The sequence below is a fragment of the Empidonax traillii genome, unplaced genomic scaffold (genome assembly GCF_003031625.1).
Source record: "Empidonax traillii isolate 1590-97213 ecotype Southwest subspecies unplaced genomic scaffold, ASM303162v1 scaffold163:size1593379, whole genome shotgun sequence".
NCBI lineage: Eukaryota > Metazoa > Chordata > Aves > Passeriformes > Tyrannidae > Empidonax > Empidonax traillii.
The window spans coordinates 423,789-447,828 of record NW_020955356.1 but is presented as its reverse complement, the minus strand read 5'-3'; the positions used below and the strand labels follow the sequence as shown (position 1 = coordinate 447,828).

General features: G+C 45.8%; 2 protein-coding genes and 1 long non-coding RNA gene across 5 annotated transcripts in view; 1 reads left to right on the top strand and 2 right to left on the bottom strand.

Moving 5' to 3' along the window:
• Positions 1 to 445, bottom strand: part of ACRBP (acrosin binding protein) — a 9,940-nt gene extending 9,495 nt beyond the window's left edge. Inside the window, exon 1 of one of the 3 annotated variants that reach the window (XM_027885241.1) lies at positions 237 to 445. In XM_027885241.1, the coding sequence (XP_027741042.1) occupies positions 237 to 285 (49 nt within the window). In that variant the 5' untranslated portion in view covers positions 286 to 445. The remainder of the gene's footprint in view (positions 1 to 236) is intronic. The other 2 variants (XM_027885240.1, XM_027885239.1) reach the window with 2 other exon arrangements.
• On the top strand, positions 389 to 12,054 carry LOC114058170. Its single transcript, XR_003571382.1, has 3 exons — positions 389 to 889; positions 5,190 to 5,235; positions 11,737 to 12,054. It is a non-coding gene; the product is annotated as an uncharacterized LOC114058170 (long non-coding RNA).
• Positions 9,253 to 24,040, bottom strand: ING4 (inhibitor of growth family member 4). Its single transcript, XM_027885242.1, has 8 exons — positions 23,968 to 24,040; positions 12,346 to 12,417; positions 11,985 to 12,151; positions 11,676 to 11,790; positions 11,244 to 11,352; positions 10,779 to 10,926; positions 10,325 to 10,386; positions 9,253 to 10,113 (listed from the first exon to the last, which is right to left on the bottom strand). The coding sequence occupies exons 1-8, from the start codon at positions 24,002 to 24,004 to the stop codon at positions 10,074 to 10,076; spliced, it is 750 nt and encodes a 249-aa protein (XP_027741043.1). The 5' UTR covers positions 24,005 to 24,040; the 3' UTR covers positions 9,253 to 10,073.

Sequence of the window (24,040 nt, the reverse complement as noted above, 5' to 3'; positions counted from 1 at the left end):
TCTCCTTTGCCTTCAGCTGGGCCACCTCCCCTCCTGCCCTCACATTCTCCTCTGTCCCCCACACTATGACCCCTCCAAGGGCCTCCAGCCGCTCCCAGGTGAGCAGAACTGACAGCTGGCATGGCCTGTGGGCCCAGTAGTGTGGTCTTGGGTTGGAAGCAGCAGGACAGGGGCTTCATGCTTCCTTCCATCCCCGACCCCAGGCTCTGAGGTGGCCCCAGGAGGCAGACACTTACTCAGTAGCCAGAGGAGCCACAGCATGTCTACCACAAGCCTCAGCCTCATGGAGCTGCTTGGTGGCTGGGTGGGAGTCACTCACATACCAAGCAGAGCAGACATAGAAAGCCTGAGCACTCGGGTTCTGCCCCTGGCAACAGTGGAACCGGAACGCAGCCACGGTGCCGCGACCAGAACCTGACCACGGTGTCACAGCGGGGCTGGGGAGCGGCCTGTGGAGGGCAGCCAAAGCCCAGACTCATGTCTGTGGGTGAGTGAGGCAGGTGGGCACCCCACAGGGAGGGGAGACACCGAGTCATGGGGACAAGGAGGAGTGGGAACCAAACCGGGAGCTTCCGTCTCTGCTTGGGGACATGGTGGTGGCTGGCAACAACCCGCAACTGCATTTGAGGCCTGGCCAGGCTAACCTAGGGCTGAGGGTACCCCAAAAGGGGTATCACTTGCACCCCAAAGTGTTTTACGCCTTTCTGCAGGGGGAAGGGAAAACATCTGCTCCATCTGGAGTGGATTGGAAAACACTCATGTCCCAGCACCAGCTTGTTTCAGGATGCAACGGGAAGATGGCTTGATCTCTTCTGGGCAGCCACACCACTTTCTGAGCTTCCAAGGAGTCAAGAGAGCACCAGCTGGTCTTCCTCTGTATCTGGCAAAGGTACCCTGAGCACTGCACTCTACACAGTAAAGCCTTCTCAGGAATAGTGGGAATGCTGATGGCAAAATGAGCTTTGGGACCACCAGAGTAGAGATGCCCAGAGCCCCATTGGACTTATTTAAGGGAAACCCACACCCATGCCCAGTTCTTAATACAGAGACACACAAAGTGCAGGGCACAGGCACAGCAATCCACATGTGCACCCCACGGACAGGAGCCGGCACAGTGCTTCCCACAGCTGCGCACTGTCTGAGGCAAGAGGGAAAGACATGACCACAACCATCACGGGCAAGCAGCTGTCAGGTTGGAAGCAAAATGCTTGGCACAGCAGCTCCAAGAACTGCAGCCGTCAGCAGAACACAGGCTGGCACAGCGGCTCCGCGTGCCTGCCGTGTCACCCCACAGCCTGCGGAACCAAGGAGGAGCTGCGGCCTGAGCTGACAAAGTTTTCAGCTCCGCAGCAGGATGCTGCTGCAGGAGTCGCTTCTGTCGCAAATCCTGGGAGATTCCAGCGGCTCTGCTGTATGAAACAGCTGCAGAGCGTGCTGCGGATGTGCCGGCTGTGCTTGCATGGCTGACACATCTCCTGCCAGTGCCCTGTGGCCATCCAGGCTGTCAAGGTGGAAGCTCAAATCACTTCAGTCTGTTGACTGAATGCAGTCAACAAATGCAGTCAGCATTTCAACAATGCAGTCTGTTGAAAAGGTGTCTGGCAGCACCACGTAGCTCTGCAGGTCCTGGCAGGAGACAAGCTGTAGTTTGCTCTAAGGTGTCTTGTTGGAAGGTTGTGCTTCTGCGAAGGTTGAAGCCTGACCCCTTAACAGCAGCACTGAATTTTGGATGGCTTTGCAGTTCTTTAGAAAGATGGTGATCAGGAGACTTTTTCCAACTAGATCTTACCACTCATACTAAAACAGGCAACACTGCCAGGGCTTGCAAATTTTAGTCAGATCCTGGTCTTCCATTGCTTAGCTTGAGAGATACTGCTTTTTAGCTGATTTTAGACGACTCCAGGGCCTTCAGCTCCCCAGCTCTGTTAATCCCCTCCACTTCCTCGTGACAACAGAGATCAGGCTGAGTTCTGTTGCCCTGGCTGAGCAGCTTCCTGGAGAAGTTCAGTGCTGACCTCAGTGGCTGATGGAAACAGTGGACTTAGGAAAGCACACCGATGTGCCATGTCATAGAATCATAGAATGGTTTGGGTTAGAAAGGAACTTAAAGATCATTTAGTTGAACCCCACACCATGGGCGGGGACACCTTCCATTGGACTAGGTTGCTCAGAGCCCCGTCCAACCTGGCCTTGAACACTTCCAGGGATGGGGCATCCACAACTTCTCTGAGCAATGCCAAGCAATGTTATTAATGTCTGTCAGGTGCTGGCTACACAGCCTCTGTCTCCATGTGCCAGCAAGAGATTTATGGTGTATGAAAACAGGAAACCAGAACGAATGGACCAGAGTCCCCAGACATACACTGAGAACTCAAACACAGGGCAGAAGACAAAGGAGCTGTCAAAGAAGTCACCCTTGGCGGGTGCTCCAGTAGCAAGGCCTGTGGGGAGCTACTGCACATTTGGAAAGAAGGTGGTTAGTGATGTGAGGACAGGTTGGCTACTCGGCATTTCTCATGCACTGTGGCACACCCTGGATTTGGTTCAGGTTGTCAGAATCCTTCAGGAAACTCACAGTCCACAAGAAGATGCCAGCTAGTCTCCAGCATGCACCCAGCAGGGTTGAGAGACTGCAAGTGCAGGAGACTGCAGTGCTGTTTGACTGGGTGTGTGACAGGCTGGCTGTGGGGCACTTGTTGTTTAAGCCTCTGGAAAAAAAAAAAGTCATCTTGAGGGGAGGGACGAGGATGGGAGGAACAGTAATTTGGACACAATGCATCAATGGCTGAAAGCGGGGGAGGGTCTGCTCTCTACTGCTGCTTCAAACAATTATAGTGGTCAGAAATGCACAGCACAGAAGTGATATTAATTCCATTTTTTTGTGATTTCTGAGCATTGACCTGGCACTTTTAAGGTGGTACCCCCGATGCCACATTACAAGTTGTATAATTTTTGCACTGAACCAGATTTGCACCCTTGTTTTCAGAGCCACCACACAGCAGTTTTCCACAGATGTGTTCCTGTGCCAGCTGGAGCTCGGTGGGATGATGAGCACAGCTGTAGCCCCCAGGCCTACAGAGCGCCTGATGCCAGCAGCAGGGAGGGTAACAGCTGGATAGCAGCTTGCTGGAGTGGGATTTTCCATGCTGCTATCCAACTGCTATGTCAATTCTGAGCTTTATAAGAGCCTGTCTGGTTTGTGGAAAGGATGTTCGATCACCTCAAAAACTCATAAAGATGGAGGCTACAGAGATTAAGTGTGAATTCCAGACTCAGTGACTTGTCAAGCAGCATCCCTAGAAAACATGTGCCTTAAATAATTTGAAATGCAAGCAGAGATGATAGAAACATGCTTTCAAAAACACCTGTTATGGGGAAAAAAAAACCCACAAACCAACAGTGATTTTAGAAAGGCAATTCTGGTAAAAATGCCTAAATCTAATTTTTTATGTTAGCTGAATTGAAATAATCAGAGTACCGGTACAGCCATAACAGTGTGGTTAACTGAAATATGGTTATATTTCATAGAATCATAGAATATGCTGAGTTGGAAGGGACTCATCAAGATCATTGAGTCCTGGCCCTGTGCAGGACACCCTAAAAATCCCACCATGTGCCTGAGGGTGTTGTCCAAACACTTCTCAGACTCTGTCAGGCTTGGTGCTGTGATCGCTTCCCTGGGGAGCCTGTTCCAGTGCCCAACTACACTCTAGGTTAAGAACCTTTCCTTGACACCCAATCTAAACCTCCCCTGACTCAGTATGCTGCTGGAAAAGAAACACCAGCCTCTTTGCTTATGGAGGAGGCCATGAGCAGGTATGCTTGTGTAGATGTTAGGCTGGAATAAAGAAGGGGCCAACAGAGCCCCTTCATGCCAGGTTATTCATTCCTTACAGAGCATCAAAGGAAAGGGAAGACTGCTTCATTTACTAAAACATACCCCTAAAGGAGCAGACAGCGAAGGGGGACGTTTACTCCATCGATGTAGGGAGTCAGACAGTACAGCACTGTCTTCCCTGAAGCAAAACCTACTTGAAGACTCCAACACTGAACCCCTTCATCCTCCCAGTCCTGAACACCTCCAACCTGGCAGCTGCGGCCCTGTGGGAAGGGATGTGGGTACCAGCCCACGCAGAGCAGGGCAGAGATCTCCATCTCTGCAGACAAAAGCATGAGAGGGTGTTCAGATTCGAACCAAAATTCTATGAATTGCTGAGTTTAATCACAGGTTAAATAATCTTCATTCCTCATTTGTACTTTATTTTGGTGGGTTTACTGTCATTGGCTGAGAGCTCTGCGAATAAGCTGATAAATATAGACTTCACATTAAAATTTACACTCCTTTTTAACTTGGTAGATATGTTAATCTATTCACATTTATACAAGCACTGTAGAGTTATAACATGCATTAATTCAAATACTTAATTTACATTTTATTTTGTTAGGAAATAGTGAATGAAGCATTTTTTACTTGACATTTAGAAAATGGAATATTTAATTGATAGCAAAAAACAGTATTTAAAAACGGTTTCTTGAATTATTAATACTACCTAAGATGGAGTGGCTACATAAAGGAACGTTTGAACGAACTGCTCTAGTCTTTTTAGGCAGGTTTGTTTAGTGCAAGAACAACCTGATCTGACCACGGATTTATCCCTACTGTGAGCAGGGGCTTGGGCTACAGAGCACCAGAGAGGCCTCTTCCCACCTCAGTCTTTCTCTGGTAACTAAATGGGTTCTTCCAATGACTGCATCATTCAGGCTTTTGGAATGAGGAAAACTCATGGTCTCACACATTTTTTTCATTGCTTGTTGTCAAAGTGTAAAAAAGAATTCCTTTTCTACTCCCAGATGGCTTTTCAACTTTGAATGAGTTATTTATTTAATGGCAGCAATCCAGCCCACTGAAATTGAATTGTACACCTGCAAAAACAGACTAAAGTGGACAACTTGCTGAACATTTCTTTCACACCAAGCCTTAGGAGCTTAGTGTTTGTCACAGCTTTGCCTGTCCTTAAGCCTTGGGCAAAAATGTGTTTTTTAAAACTAACACTTATCTTTCTTTTATGTATTCAGAAAAATAAACATAAATTAGCATAAATTAATCAAGATGTTTGACTATTTTTATAAATAAAATGCATTTTATTGGATAAAACCAGCTATGTTTCTTTTGATCTTGTAACTACTAGGCAACAGAGTTGGAGAACCTTCCTTCAGTTGTCTTTGGAAGGAAAGGTAGGGCATTTTGTTTCCTCCCATTAGTCTTTAACTCTTTCAATGCTGCAGGTCTCCCTCGCTTGCTTTAGAACAGCAGATGTTGCCACTCAGCTTGTGAACATCTTCGCAGTTCATCCTCCTGGTTCACATGGCAGAGAGAAAGTAGAGCCGTGGTTGATTATAAAAGGGACAATGGCTCAGAAACTGTCAAACCAGCTGTGTCTGGGCAGATGTGGGCTTATTTTCAGGCACTTCAGTATGAGCAAGTTGTCTCTTGGGAATGTCTTTCTTCTCCACTGCCAAGCTGAGATCTCTGAACTGATTCGATCAGCATTTGAATTGAGCCTTTAGATCGTCAGCAACATCACCTTTCGCCTTGAGCCACACAACTGCTGCCTCTTAGCCTAGATGCTCTGCTACAGGGAGTTTTGGTACTTAGCATATATCTGACCTGATTTAGGACCGACAGCAGCCCTGCTTTGAAGGGGAAGCTGAAGCAGACAACCTCAAGGGGTACTTTCCAATCAGTGTTTCCAGTTCTGAGTAACTGCCTCATAAGAATTGATCCCTGATAATCTGAGTCTCACAGGAACACACCCTGCAGTTGAGCTTCAATGAGTCTGCTAGAGCACAGAAACAAACAGTGAGCAAGGGATGTCCACCATATGGCTCTGAGTGTATGGCTGGGTAAGTGACCCCTTAGAAGTGCTTAATAAAAGGTTGGATGTTGCTGAGGCACAGGGTGAGTTTAATCTCTTCATTCCAAAGCAGGTGAGGAAGGTGGTCCCACTGGTGGAAGGTGATGATTTCTGTGCACACCATGCAGTGGGCATGGTGGTGGCAGAGCCCGAGGGATGGGAGCTTGGTGAGCACATCTGCTCGCTGGAAAGGGGAATACTTTGCTGAACGCCCTCATCAACATATTTGCCCAGCTACCTAGGAGCGATGCCCACAGATGGGGCAATCACAGCTGGACAAGATAAACTGGTCATTTGTGTGCATGAACAATTATTGTTAATAAATGGGCTTAAAAGAGGCTGGAAAAATCTTCCCTCTTGTCGTGCTGAATGGCTGCAGAAAACTCAGACTTGACTTTACTCATCAACTAGGATATTTCCAATCACTCTAAAAGGGCAATTTCTCCAGCACCATTTTAGAAAGTGTTTATGTTGCACTGACAGCTGTTCCAGGAAATCTGCAAGCTAGCCAGTTCTGTAAAGGAGCTCATGATTACTTTAACTTCGTGTAACCCTGCTTTAAGCACTTCAATTCTAGGAGAAATAAACTTTTCAGATCCCGTTACCAATAGAGCGATACAGGTAACTATTAATATGGATCTTAAAAAAAAAAAAAGATTCAAGAAGTTTTTGACTGACCTTTTTTTGCTCCTTCCAGTCAAACCAATTTTATTTTATTGACCTGGATTTCGTGCTTGTTTTAGAGAGAAGCAATTTATTCCCTGCTGTTCCAGCGTTTCACATCTGGACTGCTGTGGCAGCCTTCTTGACATCGTTAAGGACCAGCACAGAGCTGGCTCTTTTCCAGCCTTGTAGGCTTTCCTTAGCAGTCCAGAGCCTTTCAGAGAGCAGTCCACAGACTCCTTTGGGTGGTTTTCACAGGATGACAGACATAATTTATTGAAGACTGCTGATCAAAAAAGTCTTGGCCCCAATAGATGCTATTTAAAACTCTCCTTTACTGTTTGCCTAGGAAGTACATCATCCCCATATTGACACCAGCACCAACACAGAATAAATATTTACAGAACACTTCCCCTCCTCTCATTACAAACAATTCTGCTATCTGCAGTTGGTAATGGACATGTGCCATGTTCAATTATATCAAAAACAAAAGGCATTCTAAAAAAAGCTGCTCATGTTTCCAGCCTTGTCACTTACAGGCTTTGTTCCCACTGGCTTCATTTTTTGTACTTTGTAATTTCCAGCTTCAACTGATTTTTTCCCTCCTCTGGTGATTAAATATTGCACAGCTATTGCCCTTATTCCCTCCCTTCCAAGGTTAGATTTTAATGCCCTTTCATTTGCATTTATACTTTCTAAAGCCATCTAAAAATACTCAATTTTGGTCCAAGTTCCCTCTTCCTGTAAGTCAGAACACTCTCTCAGCTGCAGCAAACGTCCCCTGGATGCTCCATGCTGCTGGCTGAAGCACCCCTTTGTTGGACGAGAAGCAGGACACAACAGCAGAGTGGCAGGGAAGTGGTGCTTCCAGCCAAGCACTGCTCGCTGTTTTCTAGCACTGGAACAGAACCAAGCCAAGGTGTTTCTCATCTGTTTTGCATTAGGTCATCAGAATATTCCAATTCTCAGCCTGCCAAGAAGCACAATGCTAATGCTGTGGCCAAGCTTTAGTCTGAAAACAGGAGTGTTCCAGTCTACCTCCCCCTCCCAGCATCCTATGCTGACTGCAGAAAACCCCAGACTTGTGTTTCCCGAACCAGAGCTGCCAGGGACAGAGTTATTCCTGTGAGCAGCATCCGAAAAATAAGAAATCTTGTTTGCTGGTTTGGTGTGCAACACACTCCTGCCCACTCACACTCTCTCACGTTACACCACATGCTTTTCTAAGCTACTTATTACCCTTGGTTAGCAGTGGCTTCAGTACAGGGCTAGTGCTTCAAACACCTCTCTAGCTCACAGAGAGAGAACTTGCTGCTAGAACTTGCTCCTAGAGAACTTGCTGCTAACACTGGCCATTACAATTAAAGTCGTATCCCCTCAAAACCAAACTGCTTGGAGGACTGTTTGCATCCTTCGTCACCCTTGCACTTCGCCCAAAGCCCATCTTCAAGTTCAGACCATTTCTGTCAGCAGAGCACCCTGCTGATGTCTGAATTCATCCCAGCTCAATAAATTTGTTCTCCTGCCACAGCCTTCTCACCCCCTGCATCATTTGGCACAGTGTCTCCCACGATGAAAATGGTACCAGACACATAGCCAACATCTTCCAGATTTTACTTTCTCTCTGTTAAAGAAGGGAAACCCCAGGGAGTGGCCTAATACAATCTGGGGATTGAAATGGAGACTGTGGCAGGAGTACCAAAAACTTGAGCCATAGCCTGGGTAAGAACCCATCTCTACTTTTTTTCTGTGCAAAATGGGAACCCACGGATCTCAAAGCAAAAGCAAAGAGTGACTCAATGCCAAGTCCCTTGAGCAGAAAACTCCAGCTCCTGAGCTGATGGCTGACAGGGTCCCCATACAATGACAAGGTGGGAATAACATTGCTCTTCACCTACAATCCTCTGAACCCAAGCAGAGCTTTGGCTTCATGACTACAAGAGCAAAATCCTGCATGGATGTGTGAGGAACACATTCTGTGTTTCACGTGAAAAGCCTAAACCTTCCTGATGAGCAGACCATAAGCAGCAAGAAACGTGGGCTCATCCACCTCCAGGTCCTGCCAATGGAATCGATCAAGGGTCACCTTTTGTGTGGGTCATCTCCTCACAGTTACCTGCAGACACTACAAAGAGAGATACATCTTCAGTAATTGTTTTGGAGCCCAACATTATGGCAAGTTGGAGTTTCTGGCAACAAGGTGATTGTGACCCACTGGGGAGCAAGTTATCAGGATATCTGGCAATACCTACCCACATTCTTGGAGGCACATGGATTGTCCTGATGGCTTATTTTCTCAGCTGTGCTGCCCAACAACCAGAGTGAGTGTTGGCTTTAATAACCTCCACCCTTCCTCATGTAAGAGAAGGCAACTGATGAAGTAGATGATCAAACAATAATGTGAATAAACGTCCGCCTTCTTGTGAGGGCACGACTGATGGGGTAGATGTTTTTCACATCCACTAGAAAGCTCAGTAACCTTTTGCAAGTACATTAGGTACATTTTCAAGCCTGACTTATGCAGAATGTCACTTATTAATGCTGTTTAGGACTGGTACATGAGAAAGCTGTACCACATTCATAACTTACAATAAAAGCAGAGCTAAGAGAAAAAGAACTGGAGAGACCAATTGCCACAGTTTATTTTGGAGGTGACAGCAAGGCAAACAGAGTATTTGTTTCAATGAATTTTATTTCATTCTGTTTTACACAAGTGGGATCTGAATCCCCAAACTTTCCACCATCAACATAATGGAGAAGCACCACTGCACAAAAGGAAGGCAGAATTTTGGAGTCGGAAGACAGGCTAGACCAAGCCACTTCTCCCCATGTGGTTAGAAATTCTTCCTCCTTCCCACAGTGTGCTTCCCAGACCAGCAGTTACCCCAGGAATAAGGGAGACAAAGCTAGCTCTAAACACTCCCTCCACTTCTCCCCAACAAAAGAGGCTGCTCAATGCCAGTAATGGAATGGTTAAAGACAGGGAGCGTATCAGGTTTTCAGTCTCTCAACCAGCCCACTAGATTAAGAAGTAGCCTGGTTACTCCCTCTCTCCTGAAAAAGATCCAGGAAAATCAATGACCTAAAATGCTGAAGACTTACCTCCTTTCCTTCCCCCATCCCATAGCCTTGTTCTCTAAGCACAGAGTAGGCAATGAACTCTGAGGAGGCTGAAGGAAAGCCAAGGAAAATCAGGGGCTACCTGAATCCCTGGGAATCTGGTGGCTACCCTGGTGCCCTCATTCATTCCCTTTGAGGTTCAGGGACCTGTTTGGAATAGTACACAGAGAAGTCCTCCCTTAGGGACTTGGAAGCAACCCGGGAAACAGAACACACAGGAACCACCGTGAGGGTACACACCATTCCAGGGATGGCCCAAACCACAAACAGGGCAAGACTCCCCCTCAGCCAAGGCCCCAAGGGCTGGGGGAACTGGGACGAGGCCCTGGCAGGGGGAAGAGAGCTCCTGCAGCACTTCTGAGGTTTCACGGGAATTTACTTCTTCTTCCTCTCCTGCGAACAGCGAGGGCAGAACCTGTTGGAAAGGGAAGTGCAAAGCCAACACTGAGGGCATGATATGAACCTCGAACATAAGAGATCCCAAAAGACCTTTTCCAAGGTCCCCAACAAAACCTTAATTCAATTTTTCATTTTTATGAGGTCTTTCAAGTGTACCCTCCCATCTGCCACCCACAACCTCCCCTTTCCAAAGGCCAGTGGGCCCTCCAGGTTGCTTGTTAACTCACCATTTTCCTCTTGGTTTTGTTGTCAGACCCACACAGGCAAAATGAAACCATTCAATGGAACACTGTTGGGATGGAGAGCAGTCAGTCAAAGAGCAGTTTTCTTTTGAAATCATGGCTCTTGGGCTACCAGAGATTCCCAGCATTTGATCACAAACTCCCAAATCCCTAGCAGCAATCAGGGAATGAAGACTCACACCCAACCTACACACTGTTAGCAAGGAGAATTCCCGTTGTCCCTTGCTATGTTTAGGGGCAAGAAAACATTTTAAGGAAAACCCTGACGAAAGAGGCACTTAACAGGTCATGGTATGCCACATCCTTGCCCTTCCCAAACTCCCTGTCTCCTTGCCACTGTTTGCTGTATCAGGTCCCATCCAAGCAGGACAAGACCTTCCATCCAAGACCCTTCTCTCCACTCCTTTCTTCCCCATTTCCATCAAGTGCAGGCTCTTACATCTGGGTTGTCGCAGCCAATCATCTCCCCATAGGAGACCTGGTGGCAGAGGCAGTAAGTAGGCTCATTGGGGTCCACGGGCATATCCAGTACATCCGAAGGGTGCACATTTCCAAAGGTGACTGAAGGCATCCCATACTCTGTGCTACTGCAGGACAGGAATAAAGTAGGTCAGCAAAATAACTGGCTTTGAGTCTCCCAAGATGATGTCCTTGTTTGCCAGAGACAGATGCTTCTCTTATTTAAGCACATACACCCAACTCCAGTGAAGTGACCTGCTTTCCTCTTCAGCCCACACTCCCCTGAAAGAATTAAAGAGATTCCCTTCTTCTTGCTTCCCAAGAAGGGACAGGAGATACACCCTTCTAGTCTGGGTGGGGATCAGCTATCCTTCTCAGACTGGGCCTTCCTTGGTCTGATTTCTAGTGCTGCTCCTGATTCCCACAAGTCTCTTAAAACACTTACGTGCGGACAAGTTTCAGTTTCTTTTGGGCAGTTTTTGGCGCTTCCTCATCAGAGTTCTTCCCTTTAGAGCGAGCACGGGCAGCTTTTTTCTCTTTCTGGGCTCGGCCCTCTGATAAGAAGAGAAAAAGGTGTTGCATCTGTCACCCCATCAAAACAGACACCTGACATGGTGACGACCTCTCCAGCACTAAAATACACCCCTACTTTGGAATGTATATCAGCTTTGGGCCACGCACCCCATTTAATTTTATCTAGTGGTCTCGAATATCCTCACACAAGAACAGCCCAGGTCACCATCTTTTTACCTGTCCTTCAGATTCCAGCGCAACAGTCTTTGGTCTGTACCATTCCAGTGCCTGCCTTCATCCCCACCACTTCCACAGTCACTTGGCTGCCTCCTGTATCAATCTGCAGCCCAGTGGTGGTACTCACTCTTCTTGCCCTTGCTGGAAGAACTGTCGTAGTCACTCGACTCTATCTGCTTCTCCTTCAGGTCTGCTTCAAAGCGAGCGAGGTCTGTGTCCAGCCGCCGGATGTGCTTATCCACCTGCAAAGACAACAGTGACCAGGAGTCACCACAGGACACAGCCCAGGAGGACAAAGAGGAGGGGGCTTGCACTAAAGAGCCAAGAAGCAAAGAGCGGGCAGGGCCTAAAAATGAGAGATCAAGGCCTTTCAAGACTGGGGGCTTTAGTTTGGACGGACTTTCACCCGATAAGCACCAGACACTTCCCTTCATACCATCTCGTAGGTCTGCATAGCCAGCTGAACCTTGTCGTCCCCAAACTCCTTGCACTTCCCATAGGCCTCCTGGATTTGCTTGAGAAGCCCCAGTTTTTCCTCTGAAGACAAAGTTCGTGCATTGCTGATATACTCTGTGGCCAACTTATCGATCTCCGACTTGAGGTCTGAAACAAGTTTACCATTAAATACATAAATACACACCATGCTACAGTGCCTTCCAGTAAGAGAGACCGAATGACTGGAGCAGCTTTAGGCTTGCTTCCCCGCCCGGGGATCCCCGTGTTTAAAGCAAAGCAAAGAAAAGCTGGTCAAGCTACATACTTATTGTCTTGGCAACAAAACCATCTCTAAGCCTCACCTTCTGTCCTCTGATCCAGATCTCGCATGAGCTGGAAGTTTCTCTGCAATTCAAATGGCAGGTTCTCAATACCTGCAGGGAAAGGAGAATACGTGGAGAAATCAGGTTCTTGTCCGTGATGCCAAGGCAGGAACAAAGCTAATCAATAACAACACATATACCCCTCTAATGATATCCCTAGTGCACATTAGTGTGCTTCTGTTTGTTGCCAGCTCCAGAGGAATCTGACTATAAAAACGTGATAGATTTAATCTGGGAGCACAGTTCTAGAATACATATTAGTTAGCAGAAAACTGCTGCCATGCAGAAAGATCCACATTAAGAAAGCAGAAACTCAAAATTTGTAGTAAGTGTCAGTCATTCTAACACATTCAAAAACTCCACTTAGTAAAGAAAAAAATCGTACAACAGCTGGTAAATAATGCCATTTAGTTGTTCCTACACAAGGATGTAAAAATTAAAGTTGATCAAATGCTAATTCACTGAAAAGTGAGTCTGTTTTAGTGCATCCATTTTACACATAGGGGACAGCAGGCGCTTTGGGCAGAGCCACAGAGCAACTCTGAGATGGGACAGGGAGCAGCGAGTATCAGTCTTAACCCCCCGTGACGTGTTCCTTGTTGTGCCTTCTGCACCGTCATCTCAGTACGGCCCATCCAACACCTGGAAGGATGCCATATATCATGAATAATAAACGTTTGTAGGGCTCTGAATGAGCAATGTGAAGTTGATAGTCAATTAATTTTCAATGCACTATGCCACTCACCCCCTAGGCATCACCAGATGCTCAACTGGCAAAGCTGATAAAAACGATTCTCATTTTTCCATGCCTGTCTAATCAAAATGAGATCTAGTGTTACTGCATTAACCTGAAATCCAAGCTTGATTATTGTCACCTTTATATGTAATTAAAAAAAAAAAATCTCTCTTAGAGGTTAAAAAAAAAAAAAAGTTGGTGGGAAAAACTCTTCAGAAACCCAGCTAAGCATATTTGCTTCCTGAACCCGTTCTCCAACACACAGGGAGTGCAACTGAAGGTGTGTCTGGCCATCACCAAAGCTGCCCAATACATCAGTCCAGGCAGCAGTCTCTATTTTCACTGCACATATTTCTACAGCAACGAACGCTTTTTCAATTCCCTGAAAAGCAACCAGCTGTCTGGGAAGGTCTGCATGCAGGAGGAAGGTTTTAACAAGCACTATCCACAGGCCGTGAAATTGATTCCTGTAAGAAGTAAAACCAACTCCGGGCCTTGCTGAGCACAGAAGTTGTTCCTTTTACTTACTTTTTTGCACAAACAGAATATAATAAGTCACACACAGAACCCTCATGAGTAATGAAGCTGCTGCTTCAACAGACTTCTGTTGTAATTTCTAGTTTAGTTACCTGAGAAATGCTCAGGTAGTAGGTGTCCTTGAGTACCCAGATACACAACCCACAGCATATACACATCACCCCTCTGCATTCAAGGACAGTTAACAGTGCAAACTCAAATTCTCAGAAAATTACTAAGCGGCAAAATTCTGTCAGCACATTCCTGAATTTGATACTTCCATGTTTGTTCAGCATGACAGACTTCACACAAGGTTTAAGCAGCCAGCTACCAGATTACATCCCTATGGCTCAAAAAAGCGTGTCAGAAGACGATGGGGACACAATGTTGAAAATTAATATTGCTAACAGAGGAAGCTCATGGCAGGGATGAAATCCACCTTGGGGCTCGCAAGACCATGCCTTTTTCCTTCCTGCAATCCCCAGACTCATCAACTCTAAACCTTTCAATTTACACAGCAAATGAAACACGGGTCATACTGCAGCATGCTGCTTTTCATTCCTCTCCAAAGCAGCCCCTGCAGAAGACAAGACAGGTATCCTCTAGAGGAAAACAGTATCTGTTCTTGCACTGCACACAATATGTCGAATTCATATCGAGTTTATTAATCCTGAAGATCACAGCTTCTAAATTCTGGACTTTGTGGTTTTTAGAAAAGATTAATGTAATTTCTTTTTCTCCTCTGAAAAAGGACAGATAGTAAAAGCACAAATTGCACCAGGTACTGTCAATTTTCCCTTGGCAGGGCTAGAAACCTTTAGAAAGAGCAGGCACCTGAGCTACCACAAAGACCAGCAGGATGCTGTTCTGTGGCCAGAACTACCCCACACAGAGTGATGGTCACATTTCACGGTGACGTTCTCACAGCAGGAGAAACTCAAGCAAGAGTGTGTTTCTGCTACAGAACCTGAAAGGGACTGTGCTCTAGTTTTTGCAGCTGTCACTGTAAAAATCTGATACCACTACTAACACCAGCACATGCCCTCATCTGGACAGTGTCTGTCTTCCCTTTGCCTCTACGTGCCTGGCCTCGTCTCCTCAGCCTGTGTCATCCACCCTTCAGAGACCCTCTCTGCCCAGTGCCTGCTCTCCTCACTGCCACGCCCTCAGCCAGGCCAATGGCTCCCCTGCCTTGTTACCTGCCTGCAGGTGTGCAGAGCCCTTTGCTGCCGGCAGCGTGGGGAGAGGTGTCACCTGGCTCTGACTCTGGCCGAGCAGAGGCTCAGCACAGGCACCATCATTTACCAGTTAAGCACTTAAGAGCCATGACCTTCCAAAGGCTCATTAGCTGGGCAGGCTTCCACAGGGACTGAGGAGACAAACCCCTGTCATTTTAATTCCTTCCCTGCTAAAACCAGCAAAATGATTCCCTAAAACCCCAGCAAAATGTTTCACTCTGCAAATCTATTACTGGACCAACATTCTGCAACTGCTTTGTCAATAAACTGTGAGAAAATGAAACAAGTGACAGTACAGTGACTTTATAATCAGAACTGTTACAAAGATACTTTATCTGTTCAGTTGAAAGTGGAAGGAAGCCGAGCGCACCATTACAAATTATGATCCAGAGAGAGTCTGACAATAAGAAGCAGCATAACATGATAAAGCTGCAGCCAAGCAAGTTTTAACTGAGCGACAAACTATTTGTATGGTACATAGCTTAATTTAGCTATGGGGATGTTTTCTACTATCTGCAGCTTAACTCCAAAGCTCTTGTGTAGCCTTAAACAGAAGTGATTCTCTGCATCACCGAATTTATCACAGGGGTCAGAACATTTGCTGAAATTGCTTGACCTGTGTTGTGATGGGTATTAGACATCCCCACCCTAACAGTCCCATTAAAAATCTAAGATTTGAGTTTCAATTTTTTCAGTCCTACCAGTGCCACACACTTTACACATTATGTAATTTCATTTCCTCATGAATTTCTCCTTTTTTCCTTTACAATTCATTTGCTCTTTCATCTTGTAATAAGATTCACCTAAAACTTTAATGACTAAATACTATCTATCACAAAATACCCAAATAATTCTCAGATTCTGAAACTGATAATTGCAAGGAAAAAATACCCTCGAGGCATCCTCGATCACTAGAGAAGAGGGCAGTGAAGCGCAGTCACTCTGATACACAACAACAGAGACAAAAATAAGGAATAACAAGGGCCTCTTTCCACACAAATGGCATAGCAGCAAGAGAGGAAGAGCAGGATGGTGAAAATGTCCAGGGAAGAAAGTATTAGCAAGGCCAGCAGCGCGGCCCAAAGCACAGGCTGGCATTAGTGCAACTGTGTCACAGATTCACAGAATGGGTCAGGCTGGAAGAGACCACAGTGGCTCATCTGGTCCAACCTCCCTGCTCAAGCAGGGTCATCCTAGAGCACATGAAACAGGATTGTGTCCAGATAGTCCAGAATATCTCTAGTGAGGGAGACTCTACCACCTCTCTGGGCAATCTGTTCCAGTGCTCAGTCACCTGTGTGGTAAAGTTCTTCCTCATATTCAGGTGGAACCTCCTGTGCATCAGTTTCCGCCCATTGCCTCTTGTTCTACTACTCAGCATCACCAAGACGAGCCTGGATCCATTCTCTTGACACCTTCCCTGCAGATACTTAGGGAAGTTGATGAGGCCCCCTCTCAGACATCTCTCCTCGAGGCTGAACAGGCCCAGCTCCCTCAGCCTTCCCTTGTAAGAGAGATGCTCCAGTCCTTTAATAATCTTTGTTGCCCTCCACTGAACCTGCTCGAGGACCTCCATGTCTCTCTTGTACTGAACCCATGACAGGAGCCCAGAACTGGACACAGCACTCCAGACGTGGCCTCACTAGAGCTGAGTAGAGGGGCAGGATCATTTCCCTTGACCTGCTGGCAAAAGTTTTTCCTAATGCAGCCATCTGCACAAATTCACAGAGATGCCATGTGCAGCCCTACTGATTCCTCTCACAGTACAATTATCCTGAAAATCATTGGTGCAGGTCTTAGTGAGTTTTTCTCACCCTTTTCTTACCTTGTTTTCATTTCTGATCACAAGCCTAAGTCTCTCCATCTCCATCTCCCTACCATTGTCTTTCCTCAGCTCTTATCCCTTCACTCCCCCCATTCTTCCTTCATCTCTTTTAGTCTCCTCTTCCCTTGTCACTCCTTCCCCCATTCATTCTTCCACAGGCATCCACTACCACGCAGTCTTTTCTCTTAAAAAACACACACTCTCCCTCTCCAAAAGTCAGACTTCAACACCACTCTCTTTCCTCTCCAATAATTATTATTTTATTTACTCCTTTGTAGAAGCACACGTGGGTGTCAGGTGCAGGCAAATGACATTTAAACTTCAGCTACTTAACTCAGATGTTACCTCTGACATACACACGCGGGGAGCGAGCCTACACAGCCTGGTAACATCAGCTGTGCTTCAATCCCCCGCAGCACGTCCTTACTGTGCCAAACAATGGATTGGTACTGTAAAAATTCCGAAAAGATGATCAGTAGTACCAAGGACCATACAAGAACACAGTGCCTTTCCCGAGACATCTGTTTACCCACCATGTTTACATGCACGTTTAAATTTATTAAAAGCCAGGAAAATACATTTTGAAACATAACCACAGTTGCTTTATTGAACAGTATATATTTCAGCAAACATTTTAGACACCACACTGCTGAAGGTAATTAAAAAAAAAATCCTGCTTGTGCCAGGGACTGACACAATGAGAGGGCAAGTTCTTTGCCCCCCAAGATAGGAAAGTGTCTGGGATCTTGTGGGGGAAGCACACTGGACTTTTTGGTACTCTGTGATCCTCATAATTTTGTAGCACTTGAAGTTACTGCAGGACAACTGGCTTACAGCAATCTTCAGGCGCTCCCTTGCTTCCTCATTAGGGGGCAGGATGTCTTTTATATCCCTCCTTTCAGAGGGCATAACCCTTTAAAACTAATGTCTCTTCTCTGTTCTGTGTTCTCAAGTAATTAATCATCCTCCTACGCAGTTTACTGAAATTATTGCACGATCATAATGTATACCTTTCCCTCTATTCATAAATGGCTCAACCCTACTGCAAGGTACACATCCTAAGCCGTACCTAACCCTAACCCGCTCTCCTCACAACACCTCATGAGGATAATACTACCCACATTTGTACAAAGAGGCTTAGGGTGCTCGGCTGTATGGCAGATTGACTTAGGTACAGGCACCCAGGAACTCTGTGCCCATGTCATATATCCCAGGCTATGGGCCAGTGCACTGCACAGGAGTCCACCGAAGCACATCTCCTTCAGGCACTGTACAAAGAAACAGGAATCAGTCAGCAGTGACAGTCAATGCAACAGCTACAGAATCCAAATACTCCCCCAAAGTGTTGGACTGTTTTCCTGGGAAGGGAGGGCTCTTTCTGTCATTTTCTTATTATGCTACCTCAGTGCTACAGCACCCACAGCCAAGATCGCAGGCAATGTTGTTAAGTCTCAGAAAAGGGATCTTTGTTGGCAGATTAAAGATCAACCTTGACTTCTGAAGCTTGGAGGGCTTGGAAGACTAACACAAGAAATGAAACTCGCAACACTCCTGGCATTTCCATCCTGTCCCAGACCTCCAAAGGCAGGGCCAGCCACCGAAGAGCTCACGGGGCTGTTTGCCATCACATCAGATTTGCAGTTGGGTGAGTGAAGAAATACAGAGAAAACACAGTATGCTTTGCCATGTAAAGCCACCTTGTATCAGCTCTGATAAAAATACCAGTGAACAACAAAATCAATTCTAAATGAACTGGTCATTAAATGTAACAGCTTAGTGTGGGCTGTGCCAGTAGCTTTCACACAGAAACAAATGATGCCTGTGAATCACCAAATTCTCTCCCCTGCCTGATGTCTTTTGTAATTTTCCACAGATCAAGTGTGCTGCATCACAGATGCAACTAATCCAAAGTCTTGGAAAGGTAAAAGGCACCTTTCATTACAACAAAACAGTGTTGATTACAGAAAAAAATTATTAAGAGACTTGCATTTCTGAAGTACGATGTGAGAAACTTTAGAGGGATGGACATGGGGGGTATGGCTGCATGCTACACTGGGGAGGGAATAATAGTAAAGATGGGAAAACAAGAGATAAAAGAACTGCTGGGGAATTTGGAATGCAGCCAGGTCTGGGAAGGAATCAAGGGCTTGCCACAGCAATTTCCGACATTACACCCATGTCCTCTAAGAGCATTAAGATGACGATACACATCACACCCTCATTTGATGAAGCTACACAGAGGAAAATCCTGACAGATGTAGTTCTTCCGAAGAATAATCTTTTTTTACTGGGTTAGCTAATGTTATCAAGGAATGAAAGGACATTCCCATGTCAGCTGTAGGAGAAAGAAGATGACTTCTGCAAGGGCAGATGCTGCTTCTGTTGCTCTATGTTTAAGTTTTCTAGTATTGACAAGCCCTGAACTGGTGCATCTCTATATGTGCCTACTGACACATGCAAACAGAGGAGCAAAGGGAACTCGATGCCATCCTAATCAGTGTAAAAAAGGGGAAAAACACAAAGTAAAATGACTACATAGTACCACATTAACTTACCAGCTGAGGTCTCCTCATCTAAGCCTGTTGTCTCCATCACCCTCTTCACTGAGGCAGATATGTCCTAGTGGCTGCTCCTGGAAGAGGTCCTGACTGGTGGCCTCCAAGACATGGAATTAGTATCAAGCAGCCACTAGAGCAGCCAGGCCAGCAACATCCTTCTGCGTCTCAAGCTCACCAAGCCTACCTGCCCTCTGCTGATGACTCTCTCAAGCGTTTAGGTCTAATTTATATGAAATGCTGGCTTTAGTTCCTCAAGAGTTTTGAGATGAGGGAGGATGGAAACACTTTTTGTTGTTGAGGAAACATAGGTGCCTTGGTTCTGTTGCCATATAAGATACATTTGTGTGCTGTCACTAAGTATACTTACTTCATTCTGGCACACACTGGGTGTGTAAAGAGGGAAGCACTGATGGTACAAAATACACCTGGTTGCACAGCAGTTCCTCTGCTACAAAGACAATCCCTACACTCATGGTATGTTCACATACAAACAGAGACATGTAGAAAAACATTTGGGACTCTTTTCTGAGTACGTGTGTGCTTCAATGAGGTCTTTCACAAAGGAGATCTGCAATCCCCTTGAAAAGTCCAAACATGAAGGAAACTCAGGGTTTGCATCTCGTCTTCCGGAAAATCTGTATTAGTCACATTCTCCCCCTCCAAGTCTCCACTACAGCATTTCTAACCCAGCACGAGAGACAAGCACAGTAACTCAAGTTCAAGCAAGCAAAAGCTCCGATAATGAGTCTTCATGCACATTCAATCTTCTAATTACAAACCACTATTTTCTTCCTTCTTCCTTTTCTTCCCCCATTCCTTTCTACATCTTTAACTCCTTTGCACTCCTTTGCTGTTTTACTGGCTGGAAGGAAAGCACTTATATTATCTTGCTTTCTCCCCTCAAAACCAGGCATAAAATGGTTTAGAGACCGGGGAGACGACAATATTTGAAGTGATGGAAATCTTTTTATACTTAACTTCAGCAACTGGAGAAAACCACTCAGGAAGAAGAAAAGTGGAACAAGACAACTGGAACAAGACACATTCCTCTTCTCCCCTTGCCTGAGTCCTTTGGTTCAGTATAATAATTGAAAGGACAGCTTCAGTAATTAGGATGAAGGAATGAAGGAGATCAGAGTAGACAAGACAGAAGTTCCTCTGTCAGGATGTTCAGCACACAAGGAATGTGCATATTTTTCTGCTGCAAAAACATCTTCCAGGAGCATAACACATTTCAGACAGAGCTGCTTTGTTAAATTAACAGTTTAGAGCAAATGCAAGGGCATGTCTAATCCTCGGTCTAAACTCAGGTTCAAATTACAGCAAAGACTTGAAAGCTACTGAAATACCAGACCTAAGAACCAGCCAGACACCTTTTACTAAGAGAACTGTTCTTAATTTGGCTATTCCACAAAAATGTAATGGAAAGGAACTTTAGATGTCCAAAGCAGAGGACTCAAAATACATGAACTGAAGCAACTGAGGCTGTATGCACAGTTTTGTCAGACTGCTCATGCATTTTAACACACAGTCTTTAACTAGCAAATTGCATGAGGTTTCATACAAGGTGTTTCTCATTCTGAGTGACTGAGCAGTGATTCAAAGTTTTATTTTGTTCTCTTTGCTTGATACAGTCACACACACACGGCCCAGAGCACAATGTGAAAACTGATTTGGTAATCAGCTTTTCAAGGTGTTCATTATTGTGACACTAAAACGTTTTCACAATGCTGCAGTGGAGTGGCCCACTTCCCTTACCAAAAGAATGAAGGCTGGGAGATTTACTGAGGCAAAGAGATTAAAGTCAAGAAGGCCAGCTAATTACAATCTTGCCTCTTGAATAGCCTGACTTTTCAGAATTATCTGTTCAAAGCAGACTTCAGCTGCAGCTATGAGCATTCTGCACATCTGCTCCCCTGACTGCAAATTTTCACTCATAATTTGAGGGAAGCACAATCCAAGCAAGGAGAACCTGTAAAAAGTGTGACTCCCAACACAAAACATTGAACTCACTTTGTCAGAGTGGTACTCAACTGCCTCAAACAGGAGGCCACCTTTTCCCTTCCTATGATCCTCACTTCATTCCTGATACACCTTCTCTTTCTTCAAAGATATGAAGAAGCCCTACAACAACTGTCCCCTTTTCACACACTGCCCATTCATTCCCCGGGCAGATCCAGCCAGTAAACCCCATGAAAGAGAATCTCTGTGGGAGGAAGAAGGAAATTCAGCTGAAAACTGTATCGGCAATAGCACTGTAATACTAAAAGAATTCGGTTCCAAGACACAAATGTAAATGAAGAAGTAAATTAGGCATTTTTAAAAGAGACGACCAAAGGTTCTGGACTATTTATTTGTATCAAATTTCAGAAAGTTTTGGGATATAAGTGAACTACTCTGAAACTGAAGTGAATGCTTTTAAAATACAAAAATAATTTTTAAAAAAGAAAAATGAAGTAGCAAGGAGGAAACCAAAAGCTGTCACTCAGTACCACAAAGAAGACTCATTGCTAAAAGACTATGCATTTTCACAGAGTCAGAAGTTCAAGCAGAATGTAAAAAGATTAGAGCAGGCTGGGACAAGAACAGTACAGGTAATCAGAAAAATGAAAAATATGTTATCCCAGGCAATTTTTTTTTCCTAAGTTAGCAGAAAGAAGGTTAAGATTTAATCAACTACAATCTACACAGGGAATAAACTTTTAATAAGGGAACACTTTAACATGGCAGGTAAGAGGTGTTAAAGGTGCAGTGACTAAATACTGGAACTGTGAAAATTAACTACAGACACAAGTCATGAAAGCATGACAGGAAAGCCTATCAGCAGATTAACTTACTGAAAAATTAGATGGATGCTCTTTGACTTTTTGTAAGTATTGTAAGTATTACAATTCATATAATATGATTTTCTGAAAGAAACTGTAGGTTAAGCACAGTAAGTATCTTACAATTAGCTAACAGAGGAAAGTAATATTGCAGCAGAAACTGAAAAAAAGCCTTTAGAGCTCTATGGGTAAGCAAACCAGGCTAAACCATTGCTGCAGAGACTGCTTTGTTCTTTCTAACATCTTTGTAACCAGAGTTTTTAAGGGCTTTTAGATTGTGCCTGTTGCTTTCTGTTTTTAAGGAAGATACTTTAACAGTAACAGTGACACTCCCATATTAAAATCCACCTCTAACAGGATGAGAATCTCTAATTCAACTACAGGACCACAAATCTCAGCTGAGAGAAAATAAGTGTACCATTTTCTCTGCACGCCTGTACTAGAGAAGAAGAGGAATTTCCAGGGGTGGGTCAACTTTAGTTGGAAGTGACAAGGAGAGCCAGAGGTGTCTGGGAGCACTTTCCAGCCACCAAGACCGTCTACAGCCTCCTTTCTCTCCAGCTTGGTACCTTCCCACACCCCTCCACAGCCAGTGCTGCATCCTGCTCACCTCTGCTCTCCAACTGCAAATCACAGCCTTTCACTCCTTTATCTTGGCAAATGTAATGCCCTCCAAGTAGGAAAACCCTGCATCCTCCCCATGCACTTACTCCTTGTCCACCTGCTTCTCTCTCCTCTTGTCTAGCCCTCGTCCTCCCCACTGAAGAGCCTCAGTCACCTGCAGTCTTCTACAGCGGAATGAGAAAAGCACAAGAAGATAAATCTTTACTCCTCTCTCACAATCTGCTTTCTCATCCAACTCTTCTTCCTGGCTCTTACATCCTCCTTCCTTGCAGCTCCTAGATCCTTGCCCGTTCAGTTCCAGCTTTCTTGGGAATTTATTACAGTTCTTGAACTTTCTTAATTTAATTCACGAGAGGTTTCCTTTCCTAATGGCAAAGGGAGCACTGAAGACACAAGGTATGAGACCCCTTGTCTCCAGATTAAGACCTTATCAACTCTGTGCTGAAAAAAACCTGGTGTAGCAAAATTTCTAAAGAGTCAAGCTCCAGTGTTTCCAAGCATACATAAACAGAGATGGAGAGATTTATCTTAGCCAGATAGAGTGAAGTAAGACACGTTACCAAAACTCCCGCCCTTTAAACACACCACCCCATCCCTGTGCTCCCCCGTCTCCCATGACACCAGATCAGCAGGGAAATGTGCAAACAGCATTCCTCAAAGAACAGGTTAGTGGATCTTAACAGATTAGTAGTCCCTTCCTCAAGAAACAACTCCTCTGATTAGTTTACCTGGCCGTTTCAAGAACACGTGGGTAAAACAGGCACCGCAAGTCTTATCCCCAAAGGGCAGAGTTTGGCAAAGTTCTGAGCCCCTCAAAGCGGGACGGTATCAAAGGAGGGCTCCGATAACGTTACCAACTCCATCAGCATTTACACAGCTCCTCTTCGGTCACAAAACAGGGCTGCACTGCAAATGGACAGCGAAGGAAGCTACCGAAAACACCGTCCCACAGACGGTGGCTGATTCCCCCATCCCCGCTACTGACGTTTATCCCGGAAACCACTGATAGCCCAGCTCCCGCTCCCGCGAGGGGCTGGAGCAGCAACGGGTTCCTTTCTCCGGGGACAAACCAGCCGCGGGGCCGCGGTGTCAGGGCTCCCGCAGGAGCCTCAGCCGAGCCCTGCCCGCACGGCCCGGGGACCGGCCGGCCGACGGTCTGCACCCGAGGTGCTGGGACAGCCCGCGGGCGCCCCGGCCAAGCGCTCGGCCCCGCGGGCCCCGCCCCTGGGCTCGTCGGTGCCCCCGCCGGGCCGGCCCCGGCCCCGCCCGCGGCCCTTACTGTCCAGGTAGTGCTCCAGGTACATCCCCGCCGCCATCTTGGCCAGCGCGCGGCGCTTCCGCCCACAGCCGCA

Excerpts from the sequence above, each read along its gene's own strand:
- ING4 (XM_027885242.1), bottom strand. The coding sequence starts at position 24,004 with ATGGCGGCGGGGATGTACCTGGAGCACTACCTGGACA. Across the intron at positions 12,152-12,345 it reads TCTGGATCAGAGGACAGAAG|ACCTCAAGTCGGAGATCGAT; the intron begins GTGAGGCTTAGA and ends AACTTGTTTCAG. Across the intron at positions 11,353-11,675 it reads TTCCAGCAAGGGCAAGAAGA|AGGGCCGAGCCCAGAAAGAG; the intron begins GTGAGTACCACC and ends TCTTCTTATCAG.